Genomic DNA, 19,252 nt, shown 5'->3' on the forward strand with positions numbered 1-19,252 from the left:
GCATTTCCCCTCAGTTTCTGTTTTATTTTTGGATCAGTATCCAATGTCATGCATCACAGGCAAAGAAAAAAAACACCCTCCAATGTCAGCGAAAGAGAGAAAAGGTGAATGTGGGAGCATAAATCCGCAACTAATCAAATTACGTCCGAATAATAAAGAGTAATTTGATAAAAGGCTGCCTGTCCAAGGACCATTACAATGCGAGCTCCAAGATGCCTTCATTTTTCATTTTGGGTAAAGTTTAGATTGAATGCACTGTGCTTGGCTCTGGGCCACGCCATTGTTGTGTTTGAGCTTTTGTTCCACGCAGGCAAAGTATATGGTAATCTCTCTTTTGTTATTAAGCCGTCGAGTAGAAGGACACTGTATGTCTTGGCAGAGATCCTTCTCCACAGGCAGACACGCCTTCATTACCACACCAGCTGGCCTCATTCCTCTGAGGAAAAAGAACAAACACTCTTCCCATTGACCTTCATCATCCAATCCGCATGTATAATCAGCCCTGTCAATCAAAGCCAATGCATCCGTGCACCAGTTGTACAGGTCGGATGCCTAAATGACAGGCCAGAAATGCACTGACCCATAATGCTCAGCAGCACTACTTTCCCAGGTTTAATAAATCCTTTCACTGCGAATTATTGTGATCATCCAATTAAATTCTTCTTTTTAGTAGCTAATTAACTAAGCAGGTAGCAGGCATAAAAATAAATCCAAAACCTCTGCTTTTAAATACTGACACAAATGAGTGCTTCCTAAAGCAATGCATTTTAGGTGATACATTTTACCTCTGGGGTCAAGTGCTGAGATCAGATAAATGGCAGATTGACAGATCGCCTTGGACTACTGAAACCAAGTAAAGACATACAATAAAAAAGAACAGTAGCACAAATGTTAATACCACAAATTCTGCACTATACGCTGTTATTATTATTGGTCTGAGTTGCAGGGGGAGACAAAGATCTTAAAGCTGAAGAACCTTCGACCTCAGGACTATGCCAATTACAGCTGCATCGCCTCAGTCCGAAATGTGTGTGGGATCCCGGACAAGAACGTCCTCTTCAGGCTCACAAACAAGACAGGTAAGCTCCTGTAAAATTATCGTACCTCAATGTCTCCAATGCGATTCCATCTTTGCACTACTGCACCAATAAGTATAGTCCTTGAAAATGGTACATTTATCTTTACAGTTGAAAACACATTCGAGAGAAAAGCCACGTTTTTCATAGAAAATATGTGAGTGGGAGTCTTGAATAAAAATGAACTGAAATTCATCTCTGTATTTTCTGAATATTTGTCCTACCTGTAAAGCAGTTACTGATAGTCCACTATGTTCAGATAATAGTGCAGGTTCAATGCAACAGGCCTTCGTGATCTTCTGCAGCTAACAAAGGCTGCATTATTTATCACTGAGAAGGAGACAGGGCTTATTTTAACTCTCCTCCAGAAATGAGCCAGAGGGTTTTTTGCATTCTTCTGTTTTTGGCCAGAGGCCCCCGGCTGCTCTCATGTCCTTCTTCAGCCCTGATTAAAGGGGGGAAACACAGATTTCATCTCCTCTGATGTGCCATGGTCATTTTTGAAGCCCCCTCCACGCTTCTTAACTCAGCCATGCTAACTAAATGGTCCCCAGCCTTTATTGTTACTCCGGGCCCCTGTGGAGCATAGATGCTTCAGCGCCAAGGCCAGACCCTTAAGGGGTTCCATTAAAGGGAGGTGGGGATGGGCTTCCATCCCCTGTCTCCTTTGACCTTTGCAGTGAGTGAATGCCGAATGGAGGGAGAGCCATCGTCCCCCCGAAGCGCCCCACAGATTGACTGCTTTGCCCTTTCCTCAGACCAGCACTAATGCCATTTGTACCTCAGCAGGTGCTCCATGCCCTGGTGGGCAAGCTGTTCACCCCTCTGGCCAAAAAGCACCAAAAAGAGCCGATTTGTGAGTGCAAGGTTGACTTGTGCCACCGCACGTTTCCTGTGGAAGCTTACAGGTCTCCTTGTTGTTTATCTGATTTTAAGTTTAATTCTATCCTGAGAAAAGTGATAATCCACAATATGATGATCATTTTGAGACAATTACCATTGCATTATTGACCTGTTTGAGATGGGATTGAAAATCCCACAACACTGCTCTTACAGTAAAATTAAACACATCTTTCAAAAACAATTGTAATAAAAAAAAATGAAAAAAAAAAACAGGGCAGTTTTTTTGTCCCTGGACTTTCCATTCTTTAAAAGCTGTGGTTGAGAGGCTCTGTCTCACACAGGGATTCCTCCTCATTCCTCAATGTCCATCACTCTGTAATCTCCTCAGTGGAGCAGTGGAGTGTGTGCTCTTGACCCCACTCCTGGCAGCGGCCTCAGGACGCATTCCTATGGCAATAAACCCTTGGCAGCTCACTGGAGCACTATGAATCTCCAGGGATGCCTCACGCACAGACAGGACATCAGATCTATTACATCTGGGAACTTCTTGTACTGAGACCAGTCTCCATATTCTGACATGATGCTTGGGGAACTGGACAGGCAGCCAGCTGGTTATGGTTTCAAATCCCTGTAGGCACAGTGCTGTTTACCATTAAGCAAAGTATATACTCACACACTGCTTCAGCAAGCATCCAGCTCTGTCAAAAGTAAACATGTGAAATGTAAGCTGGGTATGTCACCCTGGACCAGGACTACTGCCCTGAAGCAAATAGGTGAATGATATTGGAAGTGTGCAGCAAAAACAAATGTAAGAGAGAGGGCCTCAAAAGTGTTTCAGACAGCTGAGGTGTGGTTAACAGGCTTCATTACATTACTGTCATTTAACAGACATACCTTTCCAGAGTGACTTACAATTTTATCCATTTATTTACTCATCCATTTACTGAGGTAATTGTGGGGTTAGGTACCTTGCTCAAGGGTACAACAGCAGTGCTCCATAAGTGAATCGAACCAGCAATCGAACCAGCAACCTTTTGATTACAAGATCAAACTCGTGACCGCTACACCACACTCCTGCTGCTTTAAAGGCATTTGTGTGCAGTAGCTGAGGAGTAGTAGACATGGCTGCTCTGTCTAGAGAGGGAGCTATGTGGCCATGTGGTGATGGCTTTTTCCTCATGCTGCTGCAGCGTCTCCCAGCATCAAGCTGCTGGGGGAGGACCCCATCGTGGTGAACCCAGGCCAGACAGTGACACTGGTGTGCATCACGTCAGGCGGCGAGCCCCCGCCCACCCTCACCTGGGTCCGCAACACAGAGGCGTTGCCGGAGAAAAGCGTCCTCAACGGTGGCACCCTCACCCTACCTGCCGTCACCTCGGAGGATGCTGGGGTCTACAGCTGCGTGGCCAACAACAATGTGGGCAACCCTGCCAAGAAGTCTACCACCATTGTGGTCAGAGGTAGGCCTTGCCCCGCCCCTCCTCACCCCTCATAGGTCTGCAGTGCCAGAGGATCTGCAACGATAAGCATTAGGGATGGCAGGCTTTGGTGAGGAGCCAGTATTGCATGTGGTGTGTGTTGCCAGAGAAACATAAACAGCAGTATCTCAAGTCTGACAGCTACGTGCTCATCAGGGGTTTCATTTCCAATGTGTTGTGTAGGGCCTGGGAGAGCGTTCAAGATGCCGGGTCACTGTTATGGCTTGTAGAGGTAGAAACTGGGAGCACTGTGGACCAGCACTGTTTTTTGACTCATCTTGCTCTGAGCTGCACTAATTTGTGCTGTGACTGTGGAGTAGCCTAGATTTTCCGTAGTCTCCGCAGTCTCCCCTCCGCCTCCCCTCTCCAAAGAAGCTGATGAAAAATTCCATCAGATATCAGGCTGCTATTTTATGTAACATTTATTAAGATGAGTTACAGAACTGCATTACTTATTTACAGTCAATATGCACCATGGGTGAAAAGCAAAGGCAACACTAATAATTATTTGTTGTCATCAAAGCAAGTTGGTAATAATGGTTTCTGGCTATGTGACCTTTGATGCAGTATCGAGCTGGTAGCCAGGTTGGTTGGTCTTATGTATCTGCAAATGGAAATATCACATCATTTCCAAAGCCTTTTGCACCATGTTTCATGACTAGAATGCGGACTGTGGAATGTGGAATGCTCTGTGTCACACAGAACAATGACAATAATCTTATAGTGTGTGAAGCCACTCCTTTAACCTGTGAAGGTGGAGGAGTTTGGTGTGCCTCTGTGGATAGCTAGCGCTCAAACACACCTTGAGAATTTCCAGCAGCATCTGTCGGGAGGAAATGCACAATTAGCACATGATCATTAGGGCGACTATGTAATGATACGGCAACACTCCTGGGAAAGACGATAAAGAACATTGTGAAGAGGAGCATCAGCCCCTAACAGCGTGTGCAGCCAGAGAGGAACGGCACCGCAGTCATGTGCTCACTTAGATCAATCAGAGCGTGTTTGTACATGAAACTCTTCAAACAAAGGCCAAGCTTTATTTAGACAAATATAGACACAGCAAGGCACACACCGCTCGGCAGAACACTGCAGATGCATAGTGTAGGGACGACAGAGACACATCTTTTCGGTTCAATACAAGTGTGACCGCACAGTATGTCTAATGGAATTGCTTTGATCTGTCACATATTTCCTTTGAACAGTGTATCCAGCTGCAGGGAAAGCCAGAAAACAACACTGGCAAGAAAAACAAAAAAAGTAGTTTTTTCACAGGGTGGCTTTCCAGTATTACCTCTCTGTTGTATCAGACCAAAGTTTTACTGCTTTTCCTACTAAATACCACTACTTTACTGTTTTACTTTACTCCCCATCCTTCACATTTCTTCCTCATCAAACCCCACATTCCCCTCCCCTTCCTGTTCCCCAAAGAAGATCCCCCCATGTGCTGAGACAGCTGCTTCAGCATGTGGAGGCCTTATATTGGGTTTGACTGGGTATCCTTTGTGACTGTGTGACCTGATGTGACTGTGCATGAGGTCTGGTGACACAGGAAAAAACAGATTTGCATGGGGAGGGCTTGGCCAAGGTATCTAATTAGACAGAGGTGGATTCACAGCCAAGTCCACCAATCAGGTCGCAGAGAGAGAGAGATTGTTTTTCCGAGTGTCATGTGCTTTACGTTGTATAGCACAAATACACAATGACAAGTAATAATAAGTAAACCCTGCCCCCTAAAAAAAGAATGATGAGCTGTTCTTTTGAACGGCTCTTGGAAAAGAATGGAGGTATAAGATCCGGCTTCCTTCAAAGAGCCGTTATTCCCATCACTATATTGTAGCACCAGCATGGTAGGAGATACAGTATTTCAACTTTACGTTTAGCTGTATTCGCTCTCTGGTACAGTATATTGACAGGTAGTAATGCCTTGTTTAACGTTTATGTTAGCAGTCATATTACTTCACTCTGTTATATATGGGTTTAAGTCAATAGCTTGTAGCATACATATTGTAGCAAGCTGGGTCCTTTTGGGAAAGAATGACGTTGCCAGTTACTTAGTTTGGCTAGCCAACCGTTTTTTATGCAACAGCAACAAGACATATATAGACAAACATTGACGGGGAAGGAGGGGACTACACAAAAAGGGAACGCAGACACAGTCACGGTGGGTAAACTATATACACAAAAAGGACACTGTCCGCAAGTCATGCTGGGAAATGTTCCGCCCACCACCCCCAACACGTTACACGCCCCACCTAGATAGTTAGCTGTCCCCAGCAACCCACGACAAAGTCCCAGAGGTGTTTGGGGAGCTGACGCTGAAGCTGAGCCTGCTATGGAGGTCCCTCAGTGGCCTTCTGCGATACGACGGGAGTTGGTGGCTGACCCTCGGGCCCTGGCTCCTCCTCAGATGGAGCCAAGGGTTGGTAGGGTGTAAGCCAGTCATGGTGGAGCACCACCACCCGATTGCGCCTGACCAACTGCACCCGGTACACAACGTTCAACAGTTCCTCCAGCACCGTGCATGGACCGAGCCACTGGCTCATCAGCTTGGGGGAAAGACCCTTCCTCCACTCAGGGCTGTACACCCACACCTGCGCCCCTAGGATAAAGTCCTCCCCCGTGCAGTGTGAGTTGTATGCCCGCTTCTGTCAAGTCCTGGCGCTGGAGAGGGCCCATCTGGTCAGCTCATATACTTCCCAGAGCCGCTCCCAGAGGTTATGGAGGTAGTCCAGGCCAGACTTGCCCTCCACCTCTCGGCTCGGGGGGTGGCCCGAACACCAAGTCTGTGGGGGTCCGGAGCTCACGTCCGAACATGAGGGCCGCAGGGGTGCACTGCTGTCCAGTACGCCCACAGGACCAAGGGCAGGTGCAGGTCCCAGTCCCACTGCCAGCAGCCGGTCAGGATGGCGAGCTGGGTAGCCAGGATGCAGTTGAAGTGTTCAACCAGCCCATCGCTGTTGGGATGGAGTGGTGTGGTCCGGGTCTTCCTGATGTCCAGCCACCGGCAGACCTTACCAAACACCTCAGCCTTGAAGTTCCACCCGGTCGCTGTGTAGCTCCTCGGGAGCACTGAAATGGCAGAAAATCTCGCTGATCAGGTGCGCGGCGGTGGTGGCGGCGCTCTGGTCCAGAACCGCGTACACCTTGAGTTACTTGGTGAAGTAGTCCATGGTCACAAGGATGTAGCGGTTCCCCCAGTCTGTGGTAGGGGAGGGACCCAGGGTGTCCACACCCCAACAATCCATCGGGGCCCCCATCTGGTACTGCTGCAGGGGAGCGTGGGAGTGCTGGGTTAGCCCCTTCTGCACTGTGTAGGAGTCGCACCGATGGACATAGAGCTCTATGTCTTGACAACACCCCGACCAGTAGAACCAGGACCGCAGCTGGTGTAGGGTCTTAGCGACCCCAAAGTGGCCCGTCCCTGCCGAGCCATGGACAAGCTAGAGGACCTTGGGGCGCAGCTGATGGGGCACTAGGAACTGGAAGATGTCGTGGCAGCCCTCGAGGGACTGCCAGTGGTGATGGAGGAGGCTTCCCTGGTTGGTGAGGCTGGACCACTGGGAGTATATAGCCTTGGTCTCGAGGTCCAGCGCTGACACTGCCGCCCATGCCGGTCATTGGCCTGCCCCCACCCAAGCCTGGACCCGGGAGAGGATAGGGGCTTGGCTCTGGCCCAGTTGGAGCTGCTGAGTGTCCATGGTTTCCATGCCGCCGTTGCCACCCACCGGAGAGGTGTTGTCGTCATCCGTCGTCCGATCTGCAGGGCCACCACCACTGGGGTTGCCGTGTCCTGGTCCTCGACGTGCTGGCAGCACTGGCACTCTTCTCCGTCACAGGGGCATCGGGACAGAGCATCTGCGTTGGTGTGGAGACAACCAGCCAAAATGGTAGTCCTGCAGAGTCTCGAGCCACCGGGCCAGCTGCCCCTCTGGCTCCTTGAAGTTGAGGAGCCAGCTGAAGGAGGCACAGTCAGTGCACAGGATGAACCTCCGCCCATAGAGGTAAGGCCAGAAGTGGCGGAGTGCCAGGATGACGGCCTGCAGCTCTCAACAGGTGACACAGTAGTTCCACTCCGGTCGGCTGACCTGTAGTAGGCGATGACCTGCTCACCATGCTCCCCCTCCTGGGACAGCACTGCCCCGAGGCCCACATTGCTGGCATCGGTGTCCACGATGAATGGTCACTGAATGTCTGGATAGGCTAGCACGGGAGCCTTGACAAGTGCTGACCAGAGCCATGCAAAGGCGGCGGCGCAGTCCTCACCCCACTGGAACGCCTGGCCTTTCTGGGTCAGCCAGTGAAGCAGGCTGGTGATGGTGGCAAAATCCCGGATGAACCGCCGGTAGTAGGATGCCAGGCCCAGGAAGCTCCGCAGCTGTCCGACATTGTGGGGGACAGGCCAGTCCCTCACTGCGGCCACCTTCGCCGAGTCCGTGGATACCCCTGCAGCACTGACTACATGCCCCAGGAGGGATGTCTTCCGCCCGAAACAGGTGATACTTCTTAGGGTGAGGGCGCAGGCCAGACCAGACCTTGGCGGATGGCTTGGAAGACGTCTCTCAGATTGGCCAGGGACCCCCAAAGTCCGCAGCATGGACAAGGAGGTCATCTAGGTAGACGACACAGTGGATCCGGGGGATGTTAGCCAGGACCCTCTTCATCAGGCGCTTGAAGGTGGCCGGGGCATTACAGAGGCCGAAGGGCATGACCCTGAACTGCCACAACCCCTGGCCAATGGAGAAGGCAGTCTTGGGGTGCTCCTCCGGCATCACCTTCACTTGCCAGTAGCCGCTGCGGAGGTCAAGGGAGCTGAACCAGCGGGACCCAGTGATGTAGTCAAGGGCGTCATTGATGTGGGGCAGAGGGTAGGAGTCCTTGCAGGTGACTGCATTGAGGATGTGGTAAGCGCCAAGTGCCATCCTTCTTCTGGACCAGGACAGCTGGAGCTGCCCAGGAGCTACTGGAGGGCTCGATGACTCCCGCCTCTGCCATCTCCTTAACCTTTTTCTCTGCCACAGCCCGCTTGGTAAAGGGTAGGCGACAGGCGGAAGCGAATAGGACGTGCATCACTGGTGTCGATGTTGTGTTGCACCAGGCTGATGTCCATGCAGTCCTCGTCCCTGGCCGCGAAGATGTCAGTGAACTTCTCCAGTAGATCCCACAGCTGACGCCTCTGGTCTGCCCCCGCAACTCCTTTGGTACAGGTCGTTGACAACGTGTTTGGTCCCGGTCGGGGGTTGGAGCATCAGAGATGATGTGGGGACCTCCTCTGTCTCTGGCAGCGGTGATGAGGACCCTCTGGCTGGCACCAGTGACGTGGTGGACCCTCCAGCTGGTGGCGGCTTTAAGGACCCTCTGGCTGGCACCAGTGATGTAGTGGCCTCCAGCTGGTGGCAGCGGCATGATGGACCTTCTGGCATGCAGTGGCGACATGGAGGTAGGTCGCAGCCCCTCTTTACCGGCAGTGCAGAGTGCCATGGCCTCTGAACCCAGGTAGAGCATAGCCCTGGGTATGTCCACCGTGGCCTCCCAAATTGCCAGCCAAAACCAATGGTCGACACTGTGACTAATGACGGTCACCCAGATCTTTTCCCTTGCATCTTTGCGTGTTCGCCGGTGATGGTGGCAATATGCAGCTTGGTGGGTTTCCAGCCACATGGTCTTGACCCATCCATACCAGGCAGGGTTCCGGGGTGGACCAGAGAAATGGTGGACCCCGTGTACACCAGGGCTCGGCATTGGGGTGCCATTAAAGTCGCAGTCCAGGTACAGCCCATGTGTCTGGCCCAGCCGCCCGAGCCGCAATTGTGACTTGGCGAGGGGAGAAGGGTTGTTAGCGGGTGGCAGTTCCCCTCAGTTCCACTCAGTGCCTTGTGCTGGGGGGGGCAATCTCCCGTGCACAGCACATGCTCGACCCGCTCCGCCTCAAGTAGGGCTGCCATCAAGGTCCCTGGTGTGATTAGGCAGATATGCTCTCGGAGTTGTTCTGGCTGGATCCCCCGGACAAAGGCCTGGAGAGCAAGCTCTTCCATTACGCCGGGCACCCAGACTCTCTCCCTTTTCCTGTTGTAACATGGCAGCTTCATCGCACCCCAGAGCGAACCTCATGGTTCAATGGGGGAAGCTGTAATGCTGAATCCTACGTGAACCATGGGGGAGGCAGAGACTGGCCCCGAGGACCATGGCATGATTGGGGCTGCCAGCAGTCGGCCCGGGATTGCAGCGGCGTCTGGGATCCAGCATTCCTTTGGTAGTCCGGCGTGGCTGCCAGGCATTATCCATAATGCCTCGTGATGAAGACCTTAACATTATGGAATGTTATAGATTGATTTATTATTAGGAAGTTGTACTTTTAGCTTGAATGTCTTGAATGTCTTGTTTTCCCTGTCCTCTGTGATCTAACTGAACTTGCATGGCAGGCCAGTATTGGCACAGAGGAAGATGATGGAAAGATTAAATGTGTGATTGTCAAAAATATGGTTTGCAGAAACACAGGCTCTGAGGAATGGACTAAAACACAGTATGCTTCAGCACTACTCTCATCAAGCCTTATTGTGTCAAGTTCTTGTTAGTCCCATGTTATACAATCACTGATATGCATTATAAAAGGAAGGAGGTTTATTCAACAAGGGATAGTCTAGCATTACAATGTTGCCTGAATGTATGCTGCTGAAAATTGAAAATTGTCCCCACAGAGTACTCACCAGAGAGGCATTGATTCCTCTAAACTGTCTGTGGCACAAATTATTTTCCTCCCAAAAACAAGGACAGAGTATTCTTTAATAGAGTATTCTTTATTCTTTAAATAAAGGCATCTTCACAAAGATCATTTCATAGCAGTGCACTTGTTGTCATTGCTTCAACATCCCCAGATGGAAGCAACACTTTGTGGGTAAAGTAGGACATTTCCACCCCGTGTTTGTTCTAAATAACAGATTAGTAGTTTGTCTGGGATTGGGCCATTGTACAATCACAAATTATAAATCTGACACAAAACACGTTTCTGCTTGTCCCATGACCAGTTTGCTGATACTCATGTGAAACTCATGTGAGATGAGGCTTGCATGTCAATATTTGCGGGTGGCCCACGTTTTAGATTTGTTATGGCTATGAATGAAACTTGCACACGTGTATATACCCATCAATTCACTTGTGCAGAACAAAAGATATGCCTGAGGACAAAGAAAGGTGCGATGTAGTCTAAACATACACTGGATATAAAAAGTCTACACACCCTTATGAAATTGCAGATTTTTGAAATGTAAAGACAGAAATAACCACAACATAAATGTCAGACTCTTTTCGTCTTTAATTTGACCTTCCAACAAACAAAAATCCAGAGAAAAAAAGAAGAGTTAATTATTAGGGGAAAAAAACCTACAACACCCTGACTGCATAAATCTGCACACCCTGTCCAACTAATACTTTGTGGAAGCACCTTTTGCATTTATTACAGCAGCAAGTCTTTGTGAATAAGTCTCTATTAACTTTGCACATCTAGGCTTTGGAATTTTATCCCACTCTTCTTTGCAAAAAGTTCCTTCAAATTGCAAAGGGATCTCCTGTGTGCAGCTCTCTGTAGGTCATTCCACAGGTTTTCGATGAGATTGAGGTCTGGGCTCTGACTGGGACATTCCAAGACTTTGATTTTCCTTTTCTGAACCCATGCTGTGTTTGACTTGTTGGAATGTTGGAATGTGAAATTCCTCTTCAACTTCAGCTTTCTGACAGAGGCCAGCAGGTTTTGTGCCAAAATATCCTGATATTTGGAGCTATTCATTATCCCATCTATCTTGCTTCAAAGTCGGTATGGTGTTCCTTGGATGATGAGCTTTATTCGGTTCAAGGTTCAACCTTTGTCACCATAGCACATTTTCCCATATGGTTTGGGGTGACTGAATGAATCTTTTGGCATAATTTAGATGGGCTTGGATGTTCCTTTTTGTAAGAAAGGGTTTCCGTCTTGCTACTCTACCCCATAGCCCAGACATGTGCAGAATACGAGAGATGGTGGTCACATGCAAGGAGTAACCGGTACCTGCCAGAAATTCCTGTAGCTCCTTCGGTGTTGCTGATGGCCTCTTAGTAGCCTCCCTGAAAAGTTTTCTCCTCATCCTCTCATCAACTTTGGAGGGTCGTCCTAATCTTTGCAATGTCTCTGTGGTGCCACATTTTCTCCAGTTAAGCTGGCCCCACACTAGAGGATAATTGGGCCAATTTTCTGGTCCAATTCACCCCTCCCAACGTCCAGGGGGGCATTTCCGAGTCGGGGCTGGTCTGCCCAAATAATCCTGTAGTGTGAGGGGTTTACAGACATAGTCTTAGTGTTACTGACTTGATTGGAGCCGATTTGATTGAAATCCTGTAGTGTGAAAGGAACAGTGATGGAATCTTGAGCAGAAATCCGCAAAAGCCAATGACAGCGAGCTGACCGGGAAGCGTCACCAACCCAGCAATTGACAGCTCATACAAGCCCAGAGTACAATAATATTAATATGAAACAGCATCTCCATGGCAGTGGAAGGTCAGACAATGTATAAAAATGACTACATTTCTAATGATCACAGGTTTCACTCTCCCCTCCACCTGTGTACAAATAACAAATAGCTTGTAGCAGTAGTTTGCATGAGCCCCGTTTGAGACTAACAATAAAACTTTATTTCCAACTCAACTCCAGGTCGCGCAGCAAAATGTATAAGCCTGCTGATTTTGTCTTCTTAGCCATGACTTCATCCACAGTTTTTTTCTCCTTAGTTTTTTTCTGTGCAAAACATAGCACACACAAGTGCAGCAAGCTGAAGCTGATGGTCCACCTCCATGTTTGCTTTGCTCTGATGTCACGTTTGATCACACGAGTTTCTGTGAGATCCCAAGTCCCTGGAATTGCCACTCTGAAATCGTGTGTGGTCATGTGTCTTGACTGAATTGTCTGGTGTGTGCGTTCTTATGATTAAAATAGTAAAAATCAGTCAAATCAGTTGTTATGTCTGTGGTCTCCCACGGTTTTTAAAATCAGCTAAGATGAAAATCCTCTAATGTGCACCAGGCCTTATTGGTGATGGTTTTGACAGTGCAACATGGAGGTCCAGTACCTTCGATATTCTTTTATATCCCGCTCCTGATTGGTACTTTTCAACAATTAGCTCTTGTAGTTTCTTTGGCAAGGCTTTGTGGACCATGGCTCTCCCAGTAGGATGCAACCCCAAACATCAAGCAAATCCTGCAGCAACAGCTGACTTTAATCTGGGTTTAATCTGAATCACTTTCATTCATGGCAGGTGTATGCTGTTTACCTACAGGCATGATTTTGAATGTGAGTGGTTAACTTTGAACACAGCTAGAGCCCTCATTATGAAAGGGTGTGCAGATTTATGTAACCAGTGTGTTGTAGTTTTTTATTTAAAATGTTCCTAACTATTTGTTTTCTTTTTTTTGGATTTTGTTTGTTGGAAAATCACATTACAGATGGAAAAAGTCTGACATTTACATTGTTGTTATTTCTGTCTTTACATTTCAAAAACCTGCAATTTCATAAGGGTGTGTACACTTTTTATATCCACTATATGCAAAAAAGGTCAAAGCATGCTAGGTAATGACTCGCACATGACATATTTATTGTTGCTTCATGAGGCATAAAATATATGTGATTAAGCTAGGGATTAATATTTGATCTCCCATTGTTTGAGAGTTTTAACATGTATTTATAACCTGTAGAATTAAACATACCCAGTGTGTTCCTCACTTAGTAGTGTATTCACTATCTGCACTGAACACAGCAGGGAATCTCCCACACATCTCTTCATGTTTTTGAGTTTAGCACACCATCAGTAGTTTGGTCCATCACTGGTGCGGTTACAATTAGAGAATGTGACACCCATTCATTTAATTTTTCACTCTCATGATGGAAATCTGTTTGTGATTAGACATTTTTTGACTACTTTTTCTGCAGTGCCTCTGATAAATGTCCATATTGGATTTACAACAGGTGCTCTCCTAATTATAAATGTAATAATTCTGGATTAAAGCAAATTTAGATTTATTTAGATTTATTATTATTTGGAGATCTGTTTATCTCCATTTATCTGTTTATTCATACTATTACACACTTGTAGTACAGTACATAATAGTTTCATGCAACCTGAAAATATGTCAAGAATTAATGTAGTATTGTCAGATTTAGACAACATAAAACAGTTGATCCAGGTTTTTCTTATCTCCAAAAATAAATAAGTAATAAAACAAGCTGCTTAATGATTTTTAAAAAACCAAATGATAAATGATAGTACAGCCACAAAAAAGCAAAGTGCAAATACAAGGTACAGTTCAATAAGGATATGATTCTTGCATGAAAACAGCAGCTGACAAATTCGGACACATTGAGGGCTGGCTGCAACACATTGCAACAGCATTTATCTTCAGCCGCTCATTGATTTCTTAGAAAGAAACAAGGAAGAAGAAAATAATCTCATTTAGGAGTGAGGAATGGAGAGAGAGGGTACACACCTTGGTTGCCATGCCAGCAATTATGCTGAAGAAAAAAAGCTTGATAGCCTCCTGACTTAATATTTGCTGTGACGTGAACTCTGAAGTGGAAGCTGCATGTATGTGCAAAGGAGAGTAGCAGGACAAGAGCTGGTAAGAGCAGATTTTTTTGAAGAAAAAAGAACCATCTGCCAATCTTGCGTTCAAAACTAACCTGAAAGAACCCCCATCAGCACGCAGCAGAGGGAGTCTTGGCAGTGTGTCATCTAATCCTGTCCTCAGTGAAGACGTGTGACTGCAGTCTTTTTTGCTTAAATTCCCCTCACTCACAAGTCTGAAGATTCAGCTGTGGTCTTTTGAAGATTGAGCCGTTAACTGTGATTCGTAACAAATTATTATTCCCTTCAAATAACAGTTCAAATAAGGCAGTTTCACTGCCTTACAGGTACTTAATCGAGGTAGGCACCCTCTGGTCCCTTTAGGAATGGAGAATAGTTTTTTTGTGTATGTCATAGGAAGAGAGGTGCTTTCATATAGTTCCTGCAAATGAGCAGGTAGCCACTCCTACCCATAATCAGTTTTACTGTATGGTGTAGGGGACATAGCTAACAGAGTGTGAACTCAGCCTGTAGCAACAGTATGGCCACTCTGGCAGGTTTTGAGGACTCACATTTTTAGGACAGAAAATCAGGGACTGCAGTGAACGATAGGGATTTTACGAATGACATTACTCAGACTTGGGGCATGGATGGAAAAATGATGGTCTCAGATTCCGCCGTTTTGGCAGAATAAGAAAAAGGCCATGAGACAGAAGTGCCAAAATGGGTGGAATTTGAGACCTTCATTTTTCCATCCGAGCCCCTAGTCTATACAGTGTCATTCGTAAAACACACACACCCCCCAGACACACACACCACATACAGACACACACACACCTCTCCCCTACAGAACACACACACGCACACACAATCGCTCCGCCCTTACACACACACCCCTCTCCCCTACTGAACACACACATACATACCTCTCCCCCACAGCATGAACAGCCCTTTTCAGAGGCCTTGTTGAAAAATACCAGTGTGTGAAATATGCCAGGGTGATGTCATCTGTGTCAGCTGAGTGCTGTGATATTTAAAACTCCCCTCTCCTTCTTACAGTGCTGAGATTGACCACTGAGTCCATTGCTTACTTCATCAGGTTCCTGTCTGTACTCAATGAGGGCAGTGGCTGGTGACTCCATCATCCTGACAGACCTGCATTTTGACTTTCCTACTCATGCGGACAAAAGTGGCAAAGGAAAAGGTTATAATGGTGTAGAGGTAAAAGACTGTTGTCTTTGCTAAAGCAGAACACACACTTCATATCAGGCTACATGCCATCTCTGTTGGCCTATATAAGGTGCTGATGCCAACTACACTAGTGAGGGCCCAGTTATGAACCATTTTTAAACCCTCTTTTTGGGGTTTTAATGGAGTTTCAGTATTGCCCATGGCAAAAAGACTGACCTGGTCAGTTCACTGCTCTCACACTGCAGACGTTATTTCAGTACAGATTGCTGTGTCCCATTCTGGCAGATTTCGATCCCAGGCCCGACAGTATCATCAATTAAGGAAACACGGGACACCCAAGTTCTCACGTCCAGGCCTTGCAGTAAAAGCATCAGACACACAGAGACGATTCAGAGGGTTAGATTATCAACGTATTGACTGGGAGAAAATAAAGAGGCTGTGTGGCGTATGTCTTATTTATAAAAAAATAAAGAGGCTGTGTGGCGTATGTCTTATTTATAAGTGTAGGCCAGCTGCTGTGTGTGCACACCACCACAGAGATCACTTTTTTATTTAACAACAGCAGTTTGCCTCAGCATCGACCCACCCGTTTTTTTTCCTAATTACTGTGCGCTCTGTGTATGATAACACATGTGTGTTTACACCAAAGCGCGTCTGCTATATTTAACGCATAAACAGATGTGGCTCGGCCCTCACTATCTCTCTGGAGCAGGAACCACGGCCAGCTTATTCCATGGATTGGGCCATGCCGCGCAGCTTGAGTTTGGCATGGGTGGCCGGTGTGTGTGTCGGCCCCGGTCCTTGAGAAAGCCTTTCAGGATTGTTTTGCCGCCGGGGCTGTCTGTGTTTCCGCCGATCCTCTCGGAGCAGATGGCGGCTCTTCTGGCTGGGCTTCCAACAGTGTGGGATGTCTTTCGGTTTGGCCGGCCTTACCAAAACACCGACTAACATGCACCTGGCATGCTGAGGCCTTTGATCATGATCCTCTGCATGGTTCAGAACCCATGGTCCCATGCAAACAGCAAAATGGGGCATCCAAATGATCCAGATGCTGTTCGACTCTGTGCCAGCCAGTGCACCATTAGCCCAGTCTTAAGGTGTACTGGGGCCAGGGTCTAAGATAGATGGAGGAGATGAGCTTTCACCACAAAAGAGAGCGCGAGTCCATTAAATAGAGAAACTGCAGTTACTGTCCTCTCTGACTGATTTTTCGGATAATGTCCCAAAGGACAGACTGGAATTCCATGTATTCAGTGTGTGGCAGCTTGCAGATCTGTGTAATGTATCATCCAGTTCATCCAGCTCACAAGTGACACTGTGATAACAGCACTCAGGGCCCCCCATGGCGTGATGAAGAATTACTCATGTTCACATGTCCGGTTTTGATATTCAGAGGATCGCCCTTTAACTTCCTTTCTGAAGTCTGTGGTTTTCCCTTAACAAAATGGTGACATTCACTCACAGTGTTTCAAGGACTTTCCAAAAGTTACTTTCGTGAAGTTACGCCTTTCTGACACAAGAAGTTCAACAGTACCTGAGACACTAAAGAATTAGCATGAAACACTACGTTTGCTGTGACCTGCCCCACACCAAGTCTATTTTGCAAGAGCTCCCGTAAAAGTGCTCCACCACCCCCTGCATTATTGCCTTTCTTTAATACCCCTCTTCACAAAGACAAAGCGCATATGAAAAGACCCAGCTGAAATGTCCTGCCCTAAGTCCACTGACCCAGCATCCAAGAGAGAAGCACCGATAGAAACTCAACAGGGTGAAAAAAAGTTTAATTAGGTTAAGCGGACAAGAAGAAAAAAGTCCTGCTTGTATTTTGATGTTGCAGTTCAGTGGGGCATACATTGACACACTCATCCATTCCAATTTGTTTTCAGTCTGGATGCATTTGGACAGGTGCCAGGGAGGGGCATCAGAGCCTGGCAGCCTGCATGCTCTGCCTCCCCTGCAATGGCACCTTCGGCATTCCGCAGGAGGACAAACAGCACCTCTGTGGAGGTATCCAGAGTTTATCTGCCCATTTCTGCTGTTGTAGTTTGGCTGCACACATAAAAGCCCTCTCAATTTTGACTTGTAAAAACTCGCCTCCTGCATGTAAATCAACATGTAAATCAGCTCTTATCAAATTTGTTATTGAATTATTTATGGGCCTCTGCCGCATTCCATCTCCATTAATAAATGGCAGATCAGCTCTGTGGGTTATGGGTGGAAGTTAGCCCCCCCCCAGCCTTGGTTCAGCGGCTCTTGCCGGAGGCCCTGTGGAAACGGCTGACCCAGACTTTGATGGACAGGTGGGGTCAGCCTCCAAGAAATCCCCTAGCAGATGTGTCCTGAGGGGACCAGATTTTTTGCCTCTGTGCCATCCTGGCTGAGTGGGATCACTGAGACAGATATCCATCACTCCGAAAGGGGGAGGAGACATGCCAATATCTCAATAAAAAAAAAACTTTGACCCAAGTAGCATTTTTGGGTGTGCAGGTTTAAACAGAAACATTGTACAGTGCAGAGGTCAACAGTCAGTGGTGGTGACAGCATCCTCCACCATGGGAGCTTGCTATGTTGGTTTATGGTGTTCCAGTGTAGTGTCCTGCATTCGCCCAGGCCTATTCAACAGGCAGTGAGCCATCTTCAGCTAGCATGGTCCTTCTCATTGCATCAGTTCTTCAGTGAAGAGTGTGTGGCAGTACATGCATTGTATATCAGTACTGTTGGGGGCTGGCATCACGGCTGATATTGTGCAGTTTGAATTTATTTGATAGCTTTACCATCTCCTCTTACACCATCAGTTAAGCTTAGTTCCTACCCAGTATTTCTGATCATATTTATATCTCTGACATGTGTGACGTTCAGATTGATGCCATTCTTATGTGGGGATTCTGTCTAAAGTATGACATTAATTGTTGAATATTTATTTGAAAAAAAAATATGTCTATTTTGATTTTGTAGATATTAAATGCTTAAAAGGTTGGGACTTAAATGTTCACATGTGGCAAATATTCTGATATTTTTCCAGATGGGCTCATGCCAGACACTGTCTATGCATTAACCCTTGTAGATTATATGAAGAGTGGATCCTCACAGTTGCTGTACAACTTTGACCTTCATGAATGCCAGTTTATATTTTATTTGTTTAGTATTTTTTTTCATCTAAGATTAAAAGGATGCTTAAAAAGAAGAGCTATTATAGGCATAAATTTGGACTCAGAACTCTTTTTTTTCCATTTTATTGATAGAAAATCATACATACAGACATAACATACAACACAAAACAATCAATCATAATAATAATAATCATAAATAATAACAATAATAATAATAGTTACAATGATAAATAATAAATAATCATATATGATGAGAGTAATAATAGTATTACTAATAACAACAGTAACAGTAATAATAATCATCATCATCATTGTTGTCATCATCATCATCAATAATAGCAATAACTGTGAATAATACTAATAATAATAATGACAGCAAATAAGTAGTGGTAATGCATAACAAAAAAATTAAGAAAGAAACTAAATGAAAAAATAAGGGAGGAAGGAAAGAAAGAAAAGGTGGGGTGTCAATTTGTCTGCAAGTTGAGACTTACAAGGATTGGTTCCCAGGTATCACTGAATTGTTTGAATTGTCTATTGTTTTTAGCTGTGATTCATTCCATTGAGAAATAGTTTATTAACAAATTAAGCCATTGCGACATTGAGAGTTTGTGCCTGTATTTCCAGTTAAGGAGTATTGTTTTTTTTGGCTATGGTTAAGGTGAGAAGTATGGTTTTGTGATATTTGTGAAGATTGATGGGTGTGAGGTCACCTAGAAGGCAAAGAGATGGGGAGAGTGAAATGCTGTGACCCAGAAATTTGGAGAGTTCATCAGAGTTACAGAGTTACAGAGTTACAATTTGCCAGAAATTTTGGGTTGGTGTGTATTGCCGAAAAGAGTGATAATAACGATCTATTTTGTTCAGGGTGCATTGTGGACAGACATCTGTATCGGTGAAGCCCATGAGGTGCATTCTGCGATTGGTGATGTGTGTTCTTTGCATAATCTTATACTGGATTAGCTGTAGTC

The 19,252-nt window shown here is 46.3% G+C and overlaps 1 protein-coding gene across 2 annotated transcripts in view; it reads left to right on the forward strand.

Moving 5' to 3' along the window:
* Positions 1-19,252, forward strand: part of mdga2a (MAM domain containing glycosylphosphatidylinositol anchor 2a) — a 230,199-nt gene that overhangs the window by 109,964 nt on the left and 100,983 nt on the right. For both annotated transcript variants that reach the window (XM_036542144.1, XM_036542145.1), the window contains exons 5-6: positions 947-1,079; positions 3,110-3,379. In XM_036542144.1, the coding sequence (XP_036398037.1) occupies positions 947-1,079; positions 3,110-3,379 (403 nt within the window). The remainder of the gene's footprint in view (positions 1-946; positions 1,080-3,109; positions 3,380-19,252) is intronic.

Source organism: Megalops cyprinoides, chromosome 12 (genome assembly GCF_013368585.1).
Source record: "Megalops cyprinoides isolate fMegCyp1 chromosome 12, fMegCyp1.pri, whole genome shotgun sequence".
Taxonomy (NCBI): Eukaryota; Metazoa; Chordata; class Actinopteri; order Elopiformes; family Megalopidae; genus Megalops; species Megalops cyprinoides.